The 18,722-nt window shown below is 42.0% G+C and overlaps 1 protein-coding gene and 1 long non-coding RNA gene across 4 annotated transcripts in view; one reads left to right on the top strand and one right to left on the bottom strand.

The window, feature by feature from the left end:
- The window catches only part of ST3GAL5 (ST3 beta-galactoside alpha-2,3-sialyltransferase 5), a 58,867-nt gene that overhangs the window by 14,186 nt on the left and 25,959 nt on the right, over nucleotides 1-18,722 (bottom strand). For 2 of the 3 annotated variants that reach the window (XM_054973163.1, XM_054973162.1), the window contains 3 exons: nucleotides 8,887-8,998; nucleotides 2,747-3,090; nucleotides 2,373-2,559 (listed from right to left, as the gene is read on the bottom strand). In XM_054973163.1, the coding sequence (XP_054829138.1) occupies nucleotides 2,373-2,559; nucleotides 2,747-3,090; nucleotides 8,887-8,998 (643 nt within the window). The remainder of the gene's footprint in view (nucleotides 1-2,372; nucleotides 2,560-2,746; nucleotides 3,091-8,886; nucleotides 8,999-18,722) is intronic. The other variant, XM_054973164.1, reaches the window with a different exon arrangement.
- On the top strand, nucleotides 9,822-16,729 carry LOC129325488 (uncharacterized). The gene is made up of 3 exons (XR_008596635.1): nucleotides 9,822-9,917; nucleotides 12,501-12,618; nucleotides 16,128-16,729. It is a non-coding gene; the product is annotated as an uncharacterized LOC129325488 (long non-coding RNA).

Raw genomic sequence — 18,722 nt, 5'->3', positions numbered from 1 at the left:
TGTCAAGGAGGCACTATCGGATCCGCCGAGCCCAGTGCGTTGGACACTTGGGCTTGTGCAGAATCGGCTGATGCTGAGTGATCTGCTGGGGCAGATTTCTTTGCTGCTGGGCTGTTGGCGCTAGAGATCACTTTCTCTCACAATATAGCCTTTAGGTGGGAAGTCTGATCCATCTGGGTTTTCGGAGTAAACAACTGGCAATGTTTGCAACACTCAACAATATGCCCTTTGGACAAACAAGCAAAACATAGGGCATGGCTATTTTGTCCCGCATTTCTCACATTTTTAAAACAACCATTTATCCGCCATTTTCTCACTCATTTGTGATGCGCAACCAGGAGAAATCGGCTCCAGCTTTCCAAAAATGCAGAAGATCAATGCACAATGCACAAACTACAACTGCAACTACTACCAACTATAACAACTTTAACACTTATAACTGTTAACTTGAAGCTTTAAGGAGCCAAGAGAAAGGACGTCCATTCCTTGAGGCGGCAAATAACAAACTGAGGGAAGATGGGGGCAACCTTACTCCATCATCTGACCGCTCCGGTGGGAAAACCTGGCTCAAACTGGTTGGGGGAGGAGATCGCCCCCCCTTTAGAGCCTAAAAGCTAAAAAGTCCTGATTCTGAGTGGCTAGCCTGCGCAAGCGCAGTCCCAAATGTGGGACTGCACTGAAGACCATAGATGAACCAACAAAGCCTAACAGAATCAATCTCAAGCCAGAGAATCCCAACAGAACCAACATGGCATCAAGTAACAGAAGACATGCACTCTAAAAAAACCCTTGCTTTGAAGCTTCAGCCCTCCTCCCCCCCCCCCCGCAAACCCCTGCTTTGCAGGTTTCCTGGGCAAAAAAGGGAGGGGTGGGGAGGTGAAGCGATTCTCACAGGCGAATGGCAATGCTCACTAGGGAGAGCTCCAATTATGACAGTTCTCTCATAGACCACGAGAGAATTGTTGTAACTAAGTCAGATAGCTGAACTCCCCCTTAGGAGATATGACATTTGCCTCCCTCCCCCCTTCTGTTTTCCCTGGGAAATGTGAAAATAAGAAAAAACAAGCTGCTGAGTCCTTCAAAATGGTAGACCAGGTTAATCCCAATTATTTCCATGATTAATTGGAACCAGATTAATTGGGATTAATTAAAAATATCAATAAGGTATTTGGTATATGAGGCCTCCCTAAAAGGGTACATAGATTTTCAGAGGAACAACAGAACTGAGGTCTCTTTCTCAATTCTGTATGTTTATTTTAAAACATTTTTGCTGTTAAGAAGAGGCATATTATCTCTGCAGACACAAATTCACAGTCTGGAGAACTGCAAAACCAAGCATCTGTGATCTTCTGGATAGAAAAATATCCAAAACAGTCTTACAGAAACCTCTGTGAGAGCATGACATTGGGGCCCTAATGAATGAATTAATGGAATTCATTTATAAAAATCTTTAAACATTGCCCGAATATACAGTATCATACTATATAATTAAAATTAATCTTTATTTCATAATAAAAACCCCTTTGGGCTATAATGTATCAAACTATCTTCAGATAGATTTTCCCTCAAAAAGCAATTTATCAAACAAAATCTGATTTAAATAAAAAAATCTGATGAAGTTTTTTTAAAAGCATTTTTTAATTCTTTTTTTCAGATCATTGATTTTTCCCCACCTTGACAGAAACCAAGACTTCAACTGGAAATAGTCTGTGGTTGCCTAGCAATAGCCACTGAGGGTACTGATTTCTTAAAGCTACAGATGCTGCTTCTAATATTTTGCATTTTTAAAAATTCTGTAGTGTATTTTTTTACTCGTGTTTTTTTTGAAACCTGGTGGTATTTTTCAGGTTTATAGAACAATCTGTGTTATTCGTTCATGGCTTCAGTCTTTGGATTTAAGAATCCACAAATGTGGCCATGTTAAGAATTAGATATACTGATTTTCAAGTTCCAACAATAAGTGCAGTCCTAAGGAGAGTTACACTCATGACTTTGATGGACTTAGAAGATGTAGATGGACTCTACTTAGAAATGCAGTGTAAATATTTGTATGAAATCACACAACCTTATTAACAGACTAATTGTGATACATTCTGCACATCTATTAAATTTACTGGAATTGATAACCAAAATTCTCAGAATTTAATATAAAGTTACGTCTCATGTGAAAGAGGCCTCCCTACAGCAGTTATCAGAGAATTCCACTGCTTTTGTTACTTCTCTTTCCTAAGCCCTTGGCATGACTTGGATGTAAAATCACATCACTTCCTTTCTAGTTCACCTGACCCCTTGACATCAATTTGGTAAACTATGGTTGCACTGTTTACATGTAAAACCAAAGTTTTAATAAAATGTTAAATGTCATTACTTACCAGTGATTCATTTTTCACCATTGCTTGAATCCAATACAAATCAACACTTTTAAATAAAACAGCCACAAACAAGCCATTTGGGTAATACTCATGTTCAGAGAGTGGGGCGCCTTCTGGATATGTCATTCTTATGGTGGTTTTGTTACCAACATGATCTGTATATCCTTGAACGGGTGCATTGTTTAGTCTATAAAGTGAACAAAAACAGGGATGAGTACATATTCTCAGCAGTTTAAAACTGAAAACTACAATATCTCAGTGTTTTTCATTTGATAATCCCCAATTATTACAGAAACATTCAACCATGGATCAAAAATCTGAGATTCTTCACGCAAGGGAACAAACACTAGCTTAGACAGAAAAACAAAAGATACCTTATAACAACATCAAACTGATTCAGTGCATAGCCCAACTCCAATCCATGAAGAACTCCTCCATTCCCCACCACCACGCAGCGCTTACAGCTTTTCAGTTTTATGTCTTCTTGTAAATCATCGTTAGGTAAGAGATCCAGCAGGTCCTGAAGTCTTTCTGACAACTTGTGAAATCCAAAAGGTGGCTCATATTTGAAGATAGCTTTTTCTGTATTTACATTTTTTCTAACAAATGGAGATGTGTGTTTATTATATTTCTCCGCAAATAACCTGCTCATCTCTTTCTTCACAAAAGATGTCCGACACTTAGCTTGCAGAACTTGCTCAGCGTACTCCATTGCTCTCTGGAACATCAAAGCACAAACAGTTGCACACATTAGCATGTACCAGGACTGGGCTTCAGGCTTTGACTATTTGGGGGAGTTCGAGAAGGCTGTCCCAAAATTTAGGAGCCAGACTCATTTTTTAGCCTTCAGGGGGGTCTGTATTTTAATGACAACATTTTCTAATTATTGGTACCAGAAAATCTAATCTTTTCACCATTTTGTACTCACATTTCAGAGAAGTCACTTACCTTGTAAGAGGCATTCTCTCATCTGTGAGAGAAGTAATACGTTTCTAAAGTGCTACATGCCACCAGTTGTTTTTACAAATACTCTTATTTTTCTTATTATCTGTATCAAATTTCTTTTTATCTGTACCAAATTAATCTGTAACTGGTCAATCTAATCAGTCAAAATCAAGTAAACATTGCAAATCTAAGCAGAAATAAATGCCATGGTTTTTAACAGGGCCTATTTCTAAGTATGTTTATGATTATAGTTTTCATATTATTAGAAATATACTGTTCAAATAAAAGTTCATAGTAAATTAAATGCTGATCTTTCAGAATGGAATTGCGTATTTGTAAGTATTGTAAGCTGTTAAAGGTACAGGTACCTACCAGGCAGGGGAGGAAAAGTAACAGGCACCACAATGGTTTGAGGCACAATTTCAAGCTGGTGCCTGGCTTTGCTGAACCTCAGGTGTAATTACACAGACAGTGGACTTGCTCTCATCTACAGCATGACCACTTCCAGTTCCATCACGCTGTACTCTCCCTGCCTGACCTCCTCTCCCACCTGAGACCTATTTTGATCTTCCGACTTTCCTTACCCTCTTGAGGCTTTCATCGCGTGGCTTACCTTAGGTTATGTGAGAAGAAGCTCCTCTTTCTAATGGGCAATGTTCTAAAGAGACCAAGTAAAGGAGAACTGCAGCACATTTTAAAACACCAAGCATGGACTACATGCAAATGTTTTATAACTGCATGCTGAGGAAAATAGGCTGATATGCCTGCAAGGCTGCTTGAACTGCGAGCTCCACCTCAAGGCCCACCGCATTTCACACTGAAACTGCCCATCTGAACACGACCCTTCCGAACAAGATCCAGAAGCAGGGACAAGGAGAGAGGTGACCACTCATTGAACCTTTCCGTCCATTTTTAAGGGAAACAATGCATGGGCACGCACGGATGCGAGGATTCTGTGTCACCCTGTGCTGTGTTGGAGGCACAAATCCAATCTCTTCCTGCCTTTCTTCAAAGGAGCCCAAAGTGGTCCAAATGAGTCTCCCCTCCTCCAGCGCCCTCACAACAATTCTGTGAGGTAGGCAAGACCAAGAGGTGACTGGCTCAAGATCAACTGGTGAACTGAGTGGGAAGCCCAGTTCTCCTCCAATACTCAAATCATGACTGGCAGAGGGTCGAGATTCTGAGATGTGAACCAGCCTAGTCTAAACAGACACATTTTATAAAATTTTAAGGCCATGTTTTACTCAGTTAAAAGAAGCTGCTTTTCAGATTCTTGGACAAGTAAAATGAAGTTGCTGAAGTAACAGAAAAATAGGCTTCATTCTACTTTCCTTCCATCCTAAATTTTGTTAAATTTGCCTTAGTGGGATCATTAGATTAAAAGCTATGAATATTTGAAAATCTATCTTTAAAAAGTTAAAACAAAAAGTTTACTTGGAGATCCCATGAAAGAACATAAACTTATCCATACTCTACTGTAAATGGAAAAGAACTGCCATGAACCATACATATTCCCAAGCGGACAGTAACGCATCCAGAACTACTAAGCTATAAATTGCTATTTTCAGTTTTTAAAAGTGAGAATCTCCAATGTTATGTTAAAAATACAGCTTAAAAACCTTACTACTTCTATCTGAAAACGTTAACAAGCACAACTAAAATGGCTGCAAGCGCAAATAATTTTAGTAGGACCATAGACTCAGCATTTAAAAAAAATGAATATGTGAAAGAATGTTACCCAGTTATAGTGATGGATATTGACAGGCTACTGGCATCTTACCCCGCATAGTTACTAAAAATCATGTAAGGACCATATAAATGAGCCCCTGATGTCTATCATTAAACAGTCACTAACTCAAGGTGCCTTTCTTCGGCCACTTAGTGAACTGGTTATCTACTTCTTTTTTTAAAAAATCCCTAGAAGAAAGTGATGTGACTAATTATCACTCAGTCTCTAACCTGCCTTTCCTGGGCAGAATGATTGTCAGAGCAGCAGCAGACCAACTCCAGGCCTTCTTGGGTAGCTCTTATGCTCTGGACCCTTTTCAGTCTGGTTTCAGGCCAGGTTATGGGACTGCTCTAGTTGATGATCTTTGTAGACAAAGACTGTGCTTCTCTGTTGCTTCTCTCGGATCTATCTGCTTTAGAAGCAGAAGAGGGTATCAGTGTTGTGCCTGGGTTTGGTTTAAATCATTCCCCATGGAATGGACTCAAAGCGTTGCTGATAGAGTTGGTATCTTGTGGGGTTCCACAGGGCACAAGCTTACCGCCATGGTGTTCAATCTCTACGTAAAGCACGATTACATCTGAACATCAAGAAGACAAAAGTAATGACTACTGAGGAGTCACACAATTTTAAAGCTGACAATGAGGAAATTGAAATTGTCCATGATTTTCTATTCCTTGGCTCCATCATCAACCAACAGGGAAATGGCAACGAGGAAATCAGAAGGAGACTGAAACTTGAAAGAGCAGCTGCGAGGGAGCTAGATAAGATCCTTAAAGACAACAATGTCTCTCTGGGAACCAAGTTCAAGATAATCCAAACTATGGTATTCCCCATTACGATGTATGGATTTGAAAGTTGGAGTGTGAAGAACGCTGACAAGAAGAAAATTGATTCATTTGAAATGTGGTGCTGAAGGAGAGTTCTGAGGATACCATGGACAGCCAAAAAGACAAGTAAGTGGGTAGTGGATCTTTTTTTTTTTTTTTTTTGTAAAATTTTTATTGGGTTAGAACATTAATATTTTTACATTACATTGCATTCAATTATCCCCTAATTTTTCGTTTCTAACCCCCTCCCTTTCCCCCCCTTTTGTTGACTTCCAACAGCTTTCCCACCCTCTGTCCCTTTTCCCTTACTTCTATTAATTTCCTCTATCTAAAACAAATATATATTCTCCATTATATTAAGCAGTACATCTTTAACTCTTTTACTTACTATACATCCAAACTATACTTCTTTAGATAAACAATTTATCCCATTTTCCAGTTTTGAATATTTCTATATGTCATAAACCATAAAAATTTCCCACGTTTAAATCAAACAATTTGATTTGTTCTCTATATATTAATCATTTCTTCTTTTTATAGTATTTCTATATAACTCATCACATAGTCAATCATTTTAACTCTTCTATACATTCAGTTTGGTGCATATAAGTCTTATCAAGTAAAAAAAAAATATTGTTAATTACTCAATCCTCATGTTTAAACCGTTAATTATTCTCTATCAATATTCTATCAATTAACCTTTACATATCTATATATATCTCAATCAATTAATTAATCTAACTGCTTATAAATCCACCTTTCTCTTCCTCCCCCGGTAAAGTCACCCCTCTCTTTTATATTTTTATTGTACTTCAGTAGTTCTCAAACTGCCACAGTTTTCCTCCCACCTCCCACTTCTTCTCCAGATATTGTTTCAGCTTCTCCCAGTCTGTGTTAAACTGCCCTGAGTCCAGATCTCTCAGTTTTCTTGTCATCTTGTCCATTTCAGCCATATACAGCAATTTGTAGATCCAATCTTCAATAGTTGGCACTTCTTGTACTTTCCATTTCTGCGCATACAAAAGTCTAGCTGCTGCAGTCATATAAAATATCAACGTCCTATGGTGGGCTGGGATTCCCTCCATTCCCAAGTTTAGCAGCAGGAGTTCTGGGTTCTTATTTATTTGAAACTGTAAAATTTCACTCATTTCTCTTATTATTTCCCCCCAGAACTGCCTAGCTACCTCACACGACCACCACATATGATAGAGGGAGCCCTCATGCTTTCTACATTTCCAGCATTTATTAGAAGTGTTCAAGTTTCCTAGCGCAATCTTCTTTGGTGTCATGTACCAACGATAGATCATTTTGAAAATGTTCTCTTTAATATTAATACATGTCGTTGTCTTCATTGTAGTTTTCCACAAGTATTCCCATGCCTCCATTGTTATTTCTTTATTAAAATTTATAGCCCATTTCACCATTTGTGTTTTAACTGTCTCATCCTCGGTATACCATTTCAACAGTACTTGGTATACCTTGGATATTCTTTTCTTGTCCTCTTTAAAAAGGGTCTGCTCTAGTTCCGAATTCTCTGTTCGTATACCTCCCTTTACAGAGTCCGAGTTATACAAATCTCTGATCTGTCTATACTGGAACCAATCGTAGTTCGGTGATAGTTCCTCTTGCGTCTTTATTCTAAGTTTAGAGTGGGTAGTGGATCAAATTAAGCCTGAATTCTTCCTAGAAGCTACAATGACAAAACTGAGGCTATCGTAACTTTGGTCATATTATGAGAAGACAAGTTTCTCTGTAAAAGTCAATAATGCTAGGAAATGTGGAGGGCAGTAGGAAAAGAGGAAGACCTAAAACGAGACGGCTTGACTCAATAAAAGAAGCCACGGCCTCCAGAATGCAAGATCTGAGCAAGTCTGTTAATGATAGGACATTTTGGAGGTCTTTTATTCATAGGATCACCATAGGTTGGAGGCGATTTGATGGCATATAACACACACATGTAAAGCCTTTAAGAAAAATCATTTGTGGCTTTGTCATTAATATGCAGATGACAACCAGCTCTACATCTCACTATACAAATCCCTTGGTGATGCAGTAGAGGTCTTAAGCTGTGGTAAAACAGCTGAAAGTGAACCAATTGAAACTGATCCCAGACCAGATGGAGGTGGTGCTGGCTGGGAAGGTGGAGATATTGAATTGCACCGTGCTCCCCACTTTCAATGGGGTACAACTGACCCTTGAAGACTTGGTTAAGAGCCTAGAGGTTATACTGGCTCCAGCATTGCTGCTAAAGAAGCAAAAAAATGCCTTCTCCAAACTCAGTTTAGCCTGAAAGATGGCTGCCTATTTTAACGTGGCCAGTCTGGCCACCTGACCCTATGCCATGATCACACTGAGACTAGACTATTGCAATGCACTCTACATAGGTCTTCCTTTGAAAGCCACTCTAAGGCTTCAGTTGCTCCAGAACGCCCGATTATTATCAGGAGCTAAGCAAAGCATGCATATTATTCCCATTCTGTAGTCGCTCCATTAGCTTCCCATCACAGTTACTGTCCTCAGTTGAAGGTTTTGGCCGTGTCTCACTTTGGCAGCTTGTTCCACCTGAACAAGGCCTTCAGTAGGTGCCATCCTGCTCACAGGCATAATCAACAGCTGCCCATATAGATACATTCTCTATGGTGGCCCCGACCTCATGGAAAGGCCTGCCTGAAGGGATCTGGAAAGCCCCTACTAACCTGGCTTTCTGCAAACTACACCAAACTGAATTATTCAGGAGGCCTCTATAAGGAAAAAGTTCAGAGAGATGTGTTGGAAAGAGATAGAGATTGCAGACTATATTACTGTGTACTGTCTGTTGCTGTAAACATGCTCCTACTGGATAGTTCCATGTCATATAATATGCCATGTCAATTTGTTTGTTTTTTTCAGCACTGTTCTCAGCTCTCTATCTGTTGAATTTTGCAAGAATTGTGTGTTAAAAGGGTGTAAAAAAGAACACACAGCCAATAGTTTTCCAACAGCCAAATTTGCGAAAGTCGTATCCATGACCAACCTTTGTATGTTCTGAGTTCACATGAATTTTCGTCAGATCACACTCTTCAGAATCAAAGCTTGATTTGATCATGTAAAAGATGCAAATACCAACCACAACTACTGTCACATACCTAAAATTAGAAAAGAGCCATTTCTTAATTCTCCAGAAATACTGTTCACTTATAACAAAACAATATCTTAAAACTCAATAATATTCACAATTCAGCAAGTATATGAATATGTGTATTTTTTTGCTTTCATGTATTTCAGGTAGATTTCTGGTACTCGGTGCTTCATCTCTGCTAACTAATCTGCCTCATTATGACAGATTAAGAAAAATTAGAACTTATTTGGGTATTTCTCCAGCTGAGCAATTCCCCCAACCCCAAAGCAGGCTGATTAGAGGTCTGACTGGGTAAAAGGCACACAGGTTTCCTGGGGCTTCCGTCCAGTCCTTGGAACACGGCTTCTAATAGGGGAGCCGAGCTTGGGAGGTCAGCAAAGGAAGTTGCTCAGGAGAGAACCCCTCTAGTTCAAGTATTCTGAGAAAGGACATGCTAGCTTCATATCAGCAAGGAGGGTGATGTGCCGTATTATCCTTCCTGCTGTGGAAATCATCACAGATTCAGGTAAGCACCCCATTTCAACCCTAAAATATCTTTAATTGGGAATCCTGGAAATAGTCTGCCTTTTCAAATGTCACATTCCGTGGGGCCCCTCATCGATTTAGCTGTTTTCAAAGGTCGCAGCAGTTTGTTTTTACTTTTTTAATGTTTCCCAAGAAAAAAAGGGGAGGGAGGGGGGACGCGACTTTCACAGGCAAATGGCATCTCTCCGTAGTGCTCATCTGTCCATCCAATCACAATGATTCTCTCACATGGTCTATTAGAGAATCATCAAGATTTGACGGACAGACGAGCTGTCCCCCCCCCCCTTCTTTTTTCTGCCTAGAAAACCTGCAAAGAAGGAAAACAATAAGCTGCGGCAACTGATGGCAGCTTCAGGGCAAGATTTTTTGGGGAACGCGTGCCTTCAGCTGCCTGCTGCCAGGTTGGTTCTTACGGGATTCTCTGGCTTGAAACGGGTTCTGGTGAGCTTCATTGGTTGTTTTTGGTCAGTGGTTGCTTCTGTGTGTATGGCTAAGGCTTCTTTGCCCTGGAGACAGCACTGGATTCTGCTCCCCCATCCGAAACAATGGAGAGTAGCTGATGCTCCTTATTCAGGAGCCCACAAAACTGGACCCTCCGACCCAGTTTTCTTGATGCTTTGAGGTTTTTACTGCACAGGCAGTCTTCATTCTGTAGCGATTTTGGTGCCATTTGCTTCAAAAACAGCCCCTCCAGCCCCCACAGAAAGATTTCCCCATAGGGAATAGCAGACTCGGTTAATTTTGGAATCCTGAAACCTTACAGAATGCTTGGAAGCTACTTAAAACCCTGCCAACTGAATTCAAAAAAGTATTAAACATACTGATTTCATCTTAAGAGATTTCAGGCTCCTGTGCCTAAGAAAAGTCTTTTAGGCCTGAATGTGAAATTCTTCCTGAATCTGACTGTAGGTGACCAGTAATAATGATCTGGGCAACAATCCCAGAATGAGATTGTTAAACTTCCCGGGTAGACAGAAAATCCAATAACCGCTGGAACAGCTGAGGCAAAGGGCAAACAAATACAAACTACGGGTGGGGATGATTTCTAATAGAAATTAAACATCTTAAAAGAAACTGCTAAAGTACTATAACTATATAAGATTAACAAGAATAAAGCATTCTGTATGCCAAGAGATGATCACACATATATTGATACTGATTTTTAAGGTCTGATGATTAAAATAATCTGAAGATCTAATCTTAAAGTAATCTAACATTAATCAATCAAGTCAGTTTGGGATTTAGGGGAACGGGTCTGGTCTGCAGCAAGCCAGTCCTCTTAATACCTGCTGAATTGTTGTTTTATGTGAAAGGATTTTAAAAGGATATTTTTAGGAAGTTGTGAGTATGAGGAGATAGCTCTTGCTGGAAAGAGGTTTTTTTACATATGGCACAGTCTGCTTGAACAGAACTTAATGATTTGTGAAAGAGTTACATTGATTCAGGATTCACTTAAGAGTTGAAGTCCTAATATTTTGGGGTAACAGGGGAGGTCAAAAAGGGTAATATAATTGACTGCCTGGTGGCAAAAATAAAAAAAAATTGGGGAAATGACAAGAATGAAGGTTAACCAGCAAAAAACAAAGATTATCACCAAAAATGTGACAAATGCAAATTAAAGAATTAACAGAGAAGTCTGGATTCCAATGGGAAAAAAGAGTGAAATACCTAGGAATCTATATAATCAATAGAACTAGTTCACTGATGGAAGATAATTATAAAAAATTAATCAAAGCAGTTGCAGAGGACTTAAATAAATGGAAAGATATGCATATATCACTGCTGGGACGTATAGCCACGATCAAAATGAATATATTGCCCAGATTCATAGCTCTATTCCACACCATACCAATTATACAGAAACAGGCGTTTTCCCAAGAGTTAAATAGAGTAACTTCAAAATTTATATGGCAAGGCAAAAGACCTAGAAGAAGACTCAACTGGTACAGATTAAAGAATGGATTCTAATCCAGAATACAAGACTTTTAAAGTTAGAAGAGCATGATCTCAAATTGGGATGGCATGCATTCCTCTGGTATCAAAAAGCCAAGGTACATAAATACCTCAAGGACCATGTAATAAGAAAATCTTTAATGTTAGTTTGGGAAAAATTAAAACCACAGATATATAAAAAAATCACAAAGTGAGTGTCACCAGTGAAAGCATTTACTCACCCAAACTTATTAAACTAGGAGAAAGTACATTGGTATGAGCAACTTCTAGGAAAAGATGGAAAGCTAAATTCAGGCATTGCCACCTGCTTCACTCCTAATACCAGCTGGGTTAAGGCGGGGGGGGGGGCATTGCCACCTGGTTTGCTGTTAATGCCAGCTAGGTTAAAGTGGGCAGAGGGCATTGCCACCTGCTCCATTCCTAATACCAACTGGGTGAAGGCGGGAGGTGGGCATTGCCACGTGCTCCCATCCTGCTCACGGCCTGGGCTTCCCTCCATGGTAATTTTTCTGGAGGGACATGGTGCCTTGCCTAGGCTTTCCTCCATGTCAGCGCCCTCTGGTGGTGCACCAGGGTATAAAGTGAGTTGTCTGAAACACACTTACTCAATTATATAGTAAGATAAGTATTCAATTTTTTTAAATATTATTTCTCTTGATACCCCCCCCAGTATCCCATGGTGTTATGTTTATGTAAATATATATTTAAAAAATTAATAAAAAGCATATGGGGAAAAAGGGGGTAAGATAACTCATCATCGTGACCCAGCATTCAAAATAAGACACGGATTGAAGGGATCCACATGGAATTTGTGTGTTTTCCTGCAATGTTAACCATGCAAAAAATTCTTGCCAAGTTCCACATTTTTACTAGGAGACCTTCAACAATTTGGGGTTATGGATTTTGAGGATGGGATCACCAGGTCTAGAGGGAGACCCGCAGATAAAGTTTAAAAGTAGGAGCAGGGCTCCAGAGTGTTAGGAGATAAGGTCTCTTGGCCTCTTCCATGCACGCTCTCTGCTCTTTTACAGGTTATCCTCTACCTCCTCTTTTAACTGTGTCTAAAGGATGCTGGTTTAAAATCTCTCAGCTGATCTGCTTAGATGAGAAGTGGATAACAGTATATTGATATACTGTTCCTAGAAACTGGTAAGACTATTGTAATCTGTTACTGCAAACTGTTAGCACTGAGATAAACCATTGAGGTCAGATGTGTTAGAACTTATTTTGCTTTCTTTTGGGGGGACTAGTTCTCTTGATAAGGAGACAGAAATTGCTTCCACGGCACAAGCATCTTCAATGTGTGACTGAAGGTAAGTTGTAGCAGCTATTTTGTAGCTGGCTCCATCTCCTGCAGCAGCCATTTTGTGGCTGTGCCCACCACACCATGTCAGAATTCCAAATGTGCCAGCAGGCTCGAAAGGTTTGGGGACTCCTGTTCTAGATTGTGCAGAATGCCCCAGCTTGATTGTTATCAGGAGCTAAGCAGAGCATGCATATAACCCCCATTCTGCAGTCACTCCATTGGCTTGGCTACCTATCAGTCAGTGGACTCAATTCAAGATTTTGGCTATCACCTACAAAGCCCTTCATGGTCTTGACCACTCATATCTGCAGGACCACCTCTCTCCCTATGCTCCACCATGGCAGCTGTGCTCATCTTACCATGGCCTTCTGCAGGTATCACCCTGCAAATGGGCAAAATCAACTGCATCTTGTGTATGCACATTCTCTGTGGTGACCCCTCCCTTGTAGAATGGCCTGCCTAAGATCAGGAAAGCTCCACCTCTCATTGCTTTCTGCAAACTACGCAAAACTGAACTATTCAGGATGGCTTTTTACGCAGGTAATAGGGCTATGCTGTAAGAACTGGCTCAGAGAGATGCTTTGATAAAGGGACAGGGACACTAGACTATACTACTAGGTACTGTCTGTTGATGTAGATATTAGGGGTATGCGATTCGGGTTTCTGATTCGGGAAAAATATCCGAATTGGATCCGATCTGTAAAGATTCGGGATTTACTAATAGAATCCAGCATGCTGGCCCCAATTCGGAAATCTTAAATAAAAGCTTTCGGAAGCATTCAGGTTGCTTCCAGCCTTCCCTGCCAGCCAGCTGGCTGCTGCGGGCCCCCGTGGCAGTGGCGCGGCAGCACAGGAACTGGCTCTGGCTGCGGCAGCCATTTGAGGGGCAAGAAGGACCAGAGGAGGTAGCTCCAGCCTTCCCTGCCGGCCAGCTGGCCACTGTGGGCCCCAGAGGAGCTGGCGCGGTGGCAGCAGAGCCGGCTTTGGGCCATCCTGCCCCTCAAATGGCAACTGGACCAGCAGAGGAGGACCTTCCTGGCTCTCAAATGGCTGCCTTGGTGGCCATTTCAGAGGCAGAATGGGCCAGAGGAGGCACCTCCAGCCTTCCCTGCTGGCCAGCTGGCTGCTGCGAGCCCCAGAGGCAGCAGCACAGTGGCGACTTCAGCTTTCCCTGCTGGCCAGCTGGCTGCTGCGGACCCCAGAGGTGGTGCAGTGGCAGTGGATCCGGCCTTCCCTGCTGCCCAGCTGGCCGCTACTGGTCTTCCAGGTAAGTAGGGGGCAGGGGGAATAAGTGAGGGCTCGGGGGCAGGGGTCTAAGTAGGGGTGGATGGGGGGGGCTGAGACAAAGCTTCCCCCCTCACTTCAGTGTGCTCCAAATCTTTACGGAGCACACCAAAGCGATTTAAATACCCGACTTCAGGGTTCGGAGTTTCCTGAATTTTTTCCCCACTTCAGGTAAACCGAAGCAGGAAATCCGAATCTTTTGGCCATGCACACCCCTAGTAGATATGCTCCTTCCTACTAGATAGCCTCTGCACCATTTAATATGTTGTATCAAATTACTTATGTTTTGGTTCAGCAATGTTTCATCTCTGTATTCAGAATGATGCCTGCTTTCAAAATTCTGTAATCCATTTCCTAATGTATTGTTTATTGAATACCCCAGCCATTGATTGGTTTGACTTAAACTGTGTAATTTGCCTTGAGTCTCAGTGAGAAAGCTGGACTATTAAGAAATGCAAAAAAATAAATAATATAACAGACAAGTTAACCATAGAATGCATTTCCCAGGATGGGAAAGGTACTGCAAAGTCTACAAGAAATATCTGTGTGGTTAATGACCCATATCAAGGAAGCCGTAAAAAGCAAGAATATTTCTTTTAAAAAGTGGAGGGCCTGCCCCACAGAAGTGAACAAAAAGGACCACAGGGACTGGCAAAAGAAGTTAGTAATTTGGCACGCAAAAGGAAAATTTTGCATTTATTTAAATATATCCAGAGCAAGAAACAAGCCAGAAAAGGAACTGGGACTTTGGATGACCCAGAAATAAAAGGTTTGCTAAAGGAAGATGCAGAGATGGCAGAGAAAACAGAGTTGCACTTACTGTAACTGCTATTCATTGACATCTTCTGTGCAGGCACACATGGGACTGCGCATGTGCAGGCCTCCCGATCGGTGATTTTTTTCAAGCTTTATGTTTTCTAGGGAGCGCGTGCTTCTCCGGTGCGCATGCATGGCTTTTTCCACTGAACACAGCACTAGGAGGCAGTGCCCCCACACCCTCAGTTTCTCCTGAGCCGCTGATCCTCCCATCCCAACTTTTGAGAGTGAAAGGAGTACAGCGTCATCGGCATACAACAATAAGGGGATGTGTCTCATTCCCAGTTTAGGGAAGTGGCCATTGACAGAGCTCAAAAAGGGTGCCAAATCATTTAGAAAAAGGTTGAACGGTAAAGGGGCCAGAGTACAGCCTTGTTTGACACCCAATGTAATTGCAATCCTGGAAGTTAGACCTCCTTCTTTCGAACATCTGATCTGACAGGTGGTTTCAGAGTAAAGTTTTTGTATCAGGTAAAGCAAACACCCATCGATCCCCATTAGGCTCAGTTTCTTCCACATAATATCCCTAGGCACCGAGTCAAACACTCCCTTGAGATCTAGTCTTGGCGATTAATGGAATAGGAGAGAAGGCATAAAACAGGTGTCCTTCCCAGGTGAGCTGAAAAGTATCTCCCAAAGAATTGGTTCCTATCCTTCCCCTGGAACAAAAACTTGGTGCCTTCTGAGTCCCCCCTTTGGCAAACAGATCTGTCTTGGGAAATCTCCATTCCATGAACACTTGTTCCAAGTAAATGTCTTGGTTCATTCGTGATTTTCTGAACTGAGTCTGCTCAATTTGTCTGTCACCACATTCATGGTACCTGGTATACATACTGCATGAATGATGGTGCCTTTGCTACTGACCAGTCCCAGATGCAAATTGCTTCTTTGCAAAGCACCTTGAAAGTGGTGCCCCCCCCCCTCGCTTAAGAAAAACATGGCAGTAAAATTGTCTGCCAGTATCTGGATGGTCTTCTGCTTCACGATATCTGTGGATGCGATAAGGGTGTACTGAATGGCTCTCAACTCAAGTACATTAATGTGTAACTCCCTCTCATGTTTCAGCCACATGCCATGTGTTTCAAAAGAACCACAATGTGCCCCCCATCCTGACACAGAGGTGTCAGTGGAAATCATTACATCCAGATTTGTGAAACCAAATACTACTCCTCTAAGTAAATTTTCATCTCTTCCACCAGTTTAACGATCTAATCACCGTCTGTAGAACTGAGTATCTTTTATTCTGATCCAGAGCCTCAACGTTATGAATAGAAAGAAACCATAATTAGAGTCTACGCATGTGTAATCAAGCCGAAGGTGTAACCGATGTTGTGACTGCTATCAACCCCAGTAAGGTTTGTATGGTTAAGGTTGACTGAAACCTGCAGCGACTGAATAAAGTCACCAGTCCCTGTATTCTAACTGCTCTTTCTCTAAGTAAGAACCCTCTGTTTCTAGTGCTGTCCAAAATAGCTCTAATAAATTGCGCTCTTTGAGAAGGTATAAGTACTGATTTTTTTTAAATTAACAATTAGTCCTAGAAGGTTGCACATGTTGACAACCATATTTACATGTCTCTGTAATACCCACTTGACTGGGCCAAATCAGCCAATCGTCAAGGTAAGAAGGAAAGATGGAGCAGACTTGCCTTCTCACGAAAGCCACTACCATCACCATACATTTATTGAATACATGAGGGGCTGTAGAAAGACCAAAAGGTAGTACCTGGTATTGAAAAATTTTGTCCTTACATATGAAATGTAAAAGCCTTCTATGGGTTGGGTATATGGTTATATGAAAATACTAGCAACAAAGCCCATTGTGGAGGAAAATACAACGGGCTCTAGAAAGGGGAGGGTGGGCAGGCGTTAAGGAGGGAGCGGGCACTGCCACCAGCTCCACTTCTGATTCCAGCTGGGTGAAGGGGAGCAGGCCTTGGCATCTGATCTGCTCCTGATCCCAGCTGGGTGAAGGGGGTGGATATTGTCACCTGCTCTGCTCCTGATCCCAGCTGGGTTAAGTTGGGGGGTGGGCATGGTCACCTGCTCTGTTCCTAATAACAGCTGGGTGAAGGGGGGAGGCCATTGCCACCTGCTCTGTTCCTAATAACAGCTCTGTTAAGGAGTGAGGGGAAATTCCACCTGCTCCACTCCTAATTCCAGCTGGGTTAAGGCAGGCGGTAGGCATTGCCACCTGCTCCGCTCCTAATACCAGCTGCATTAAGGCAGGGGTGGGCATTGCTACCTACTCCGCTCCTAATACCACCTGGGTTAAGGTGGGGGTGGGCACTGCCACCTGCTCTGCTACGAATACCTGCTGGGTTATGGCAGGGGGGCAGGCATTGCTACCTGCTCCACTCCTGATCCCAGCTTACTGAAGGGGGAGTGGGCATTACCACCTGCTCCACTCCTAATAGCAGCTGGGTGAAGGCGGGAGGTGGGCATTGCCACGTGCTCCCATCCTGCTCACGGCCTGGGCTTCCCACCATGGCACTTTTTCTGGAGGGACACGGTGCCTTGCCTAGGCTTCCCTCCATGTCAGCGCCCTCTGGTGGTGCACCAAGGTATAAAGTGAGTTGTCTGAAACACGCTTACTCAATTATATAGTAAGATGCATCCTTTAGGTACAGGACTGCAAATCAGGGATCGTGAGGCATCAACTGCAAAACGTATTAAGTGTGACCATTCTGAATTTCTTAGTATGGATGAATTTCCTCTATCCTCTATTTCCTCTAAGATCTAGAATTGGCCTAATACCCCCATCCTTTTTATCTACTAGAAACATCTTAAATAAAAGCATCATCGTGACTACAGGGCAGGAATTTCTTGTACAGTCCCTTTTTTCTGCAATTTAGTTATCTCTGCCTATAATTTGTCTGGAAAAGTGTGATCAGAAAAATCAGGAAAACTTAGGCCAGGGTAATAATCAAACACAATTTTATAACCAACGTTGATAATCTGCAACATCCAGTTATCTGTAGTGATCTCTGCCCATGCTGAGTAGAAACTGGTCAACCTATCCACAAATGTGGCTGACTGTTCCCATGCTAGTTAGAATTCCTTTGACAGAGCCTGAGTTTCTTTGTTCAGGGGTTTTTGCTGACCCTGTTGTGGGCAGTTGTTCGAGCACCTCCAGTGTTGATATGTTGATATCTGTATTGCTTGCCCCTTTAAGGCTGCTGGGAACGGTATTGATAGCGCTGGTTCAATGGTTGCTTAGGTGGAAGTACACTGTAAGATCGAGCTGTTTGTCTATCTTTGTGCTTTTGTAAGAGGTAATTCTCAGTCTTGGTTAAGAACAAGGTTTGGCCCTCAAAGGACAAGTCCTCAATCAAGTCCTTTCTGGTCTCAAAAGGGACTGTCATTGTTCGCAGCCAAGCATGTCTTCATAACACAACTGATGAAGCTAAAGCTCTGGCTGAAGTGTCTGCTGAGTTACGCCCTATGTTAATTTGCTGCTTAGACAGCTTTTGGGCCTCTTCAAAAATCATCTTGGCTAACAGCTTCTGGTCCTCTGGAAGCTTCTCCATGAACGTTGCCATCCAGTTCCACAAAAACACCTGGTAAGCTCTCATTATAGCTGTGTAATTAGCTATTTTGACATTCAGGGCAGCCTCCCGAATAAGTCAAGCTTCCTGTTCTCTTTGTCTACCAGGGCCATGTGGGAAACTTGTCTCTGACATGCCTGCATCTCTTCTGTCACCAAAGACCGAGGGTGGATGATTGAAGAGAAAAGTACACGTCTTCTCTCGTTTTATACAGGCCCTCTGATTTCTTGGAAGTGGGGCGAGCTGATGCTGGTTTCTCACACAGAGTGCTGATTAGCTCTACAAATCCCTCTATTATCA

Source organism: Eublepharis macularius, chromosome 3, assembly GCF_028583425.1.
Source record: "Eublepharis macularius isolate TG4126 chromosome 3, MPM_Emac_v1.0, whole genome shotgun sequence".
In the NCBI taxonomy this organism is placed as follows: Eukaryota; Metazoa; Chordata; class Lepidosauria; order Squamata; family Eublepharidae; genus Eublepharis; species Eublepharis macularius.
The sequence above is the reverse complement of the archived record's forward strand: the minus strand, read 5'-3'. Positions and strand labels throughout refer to the sequence as shown.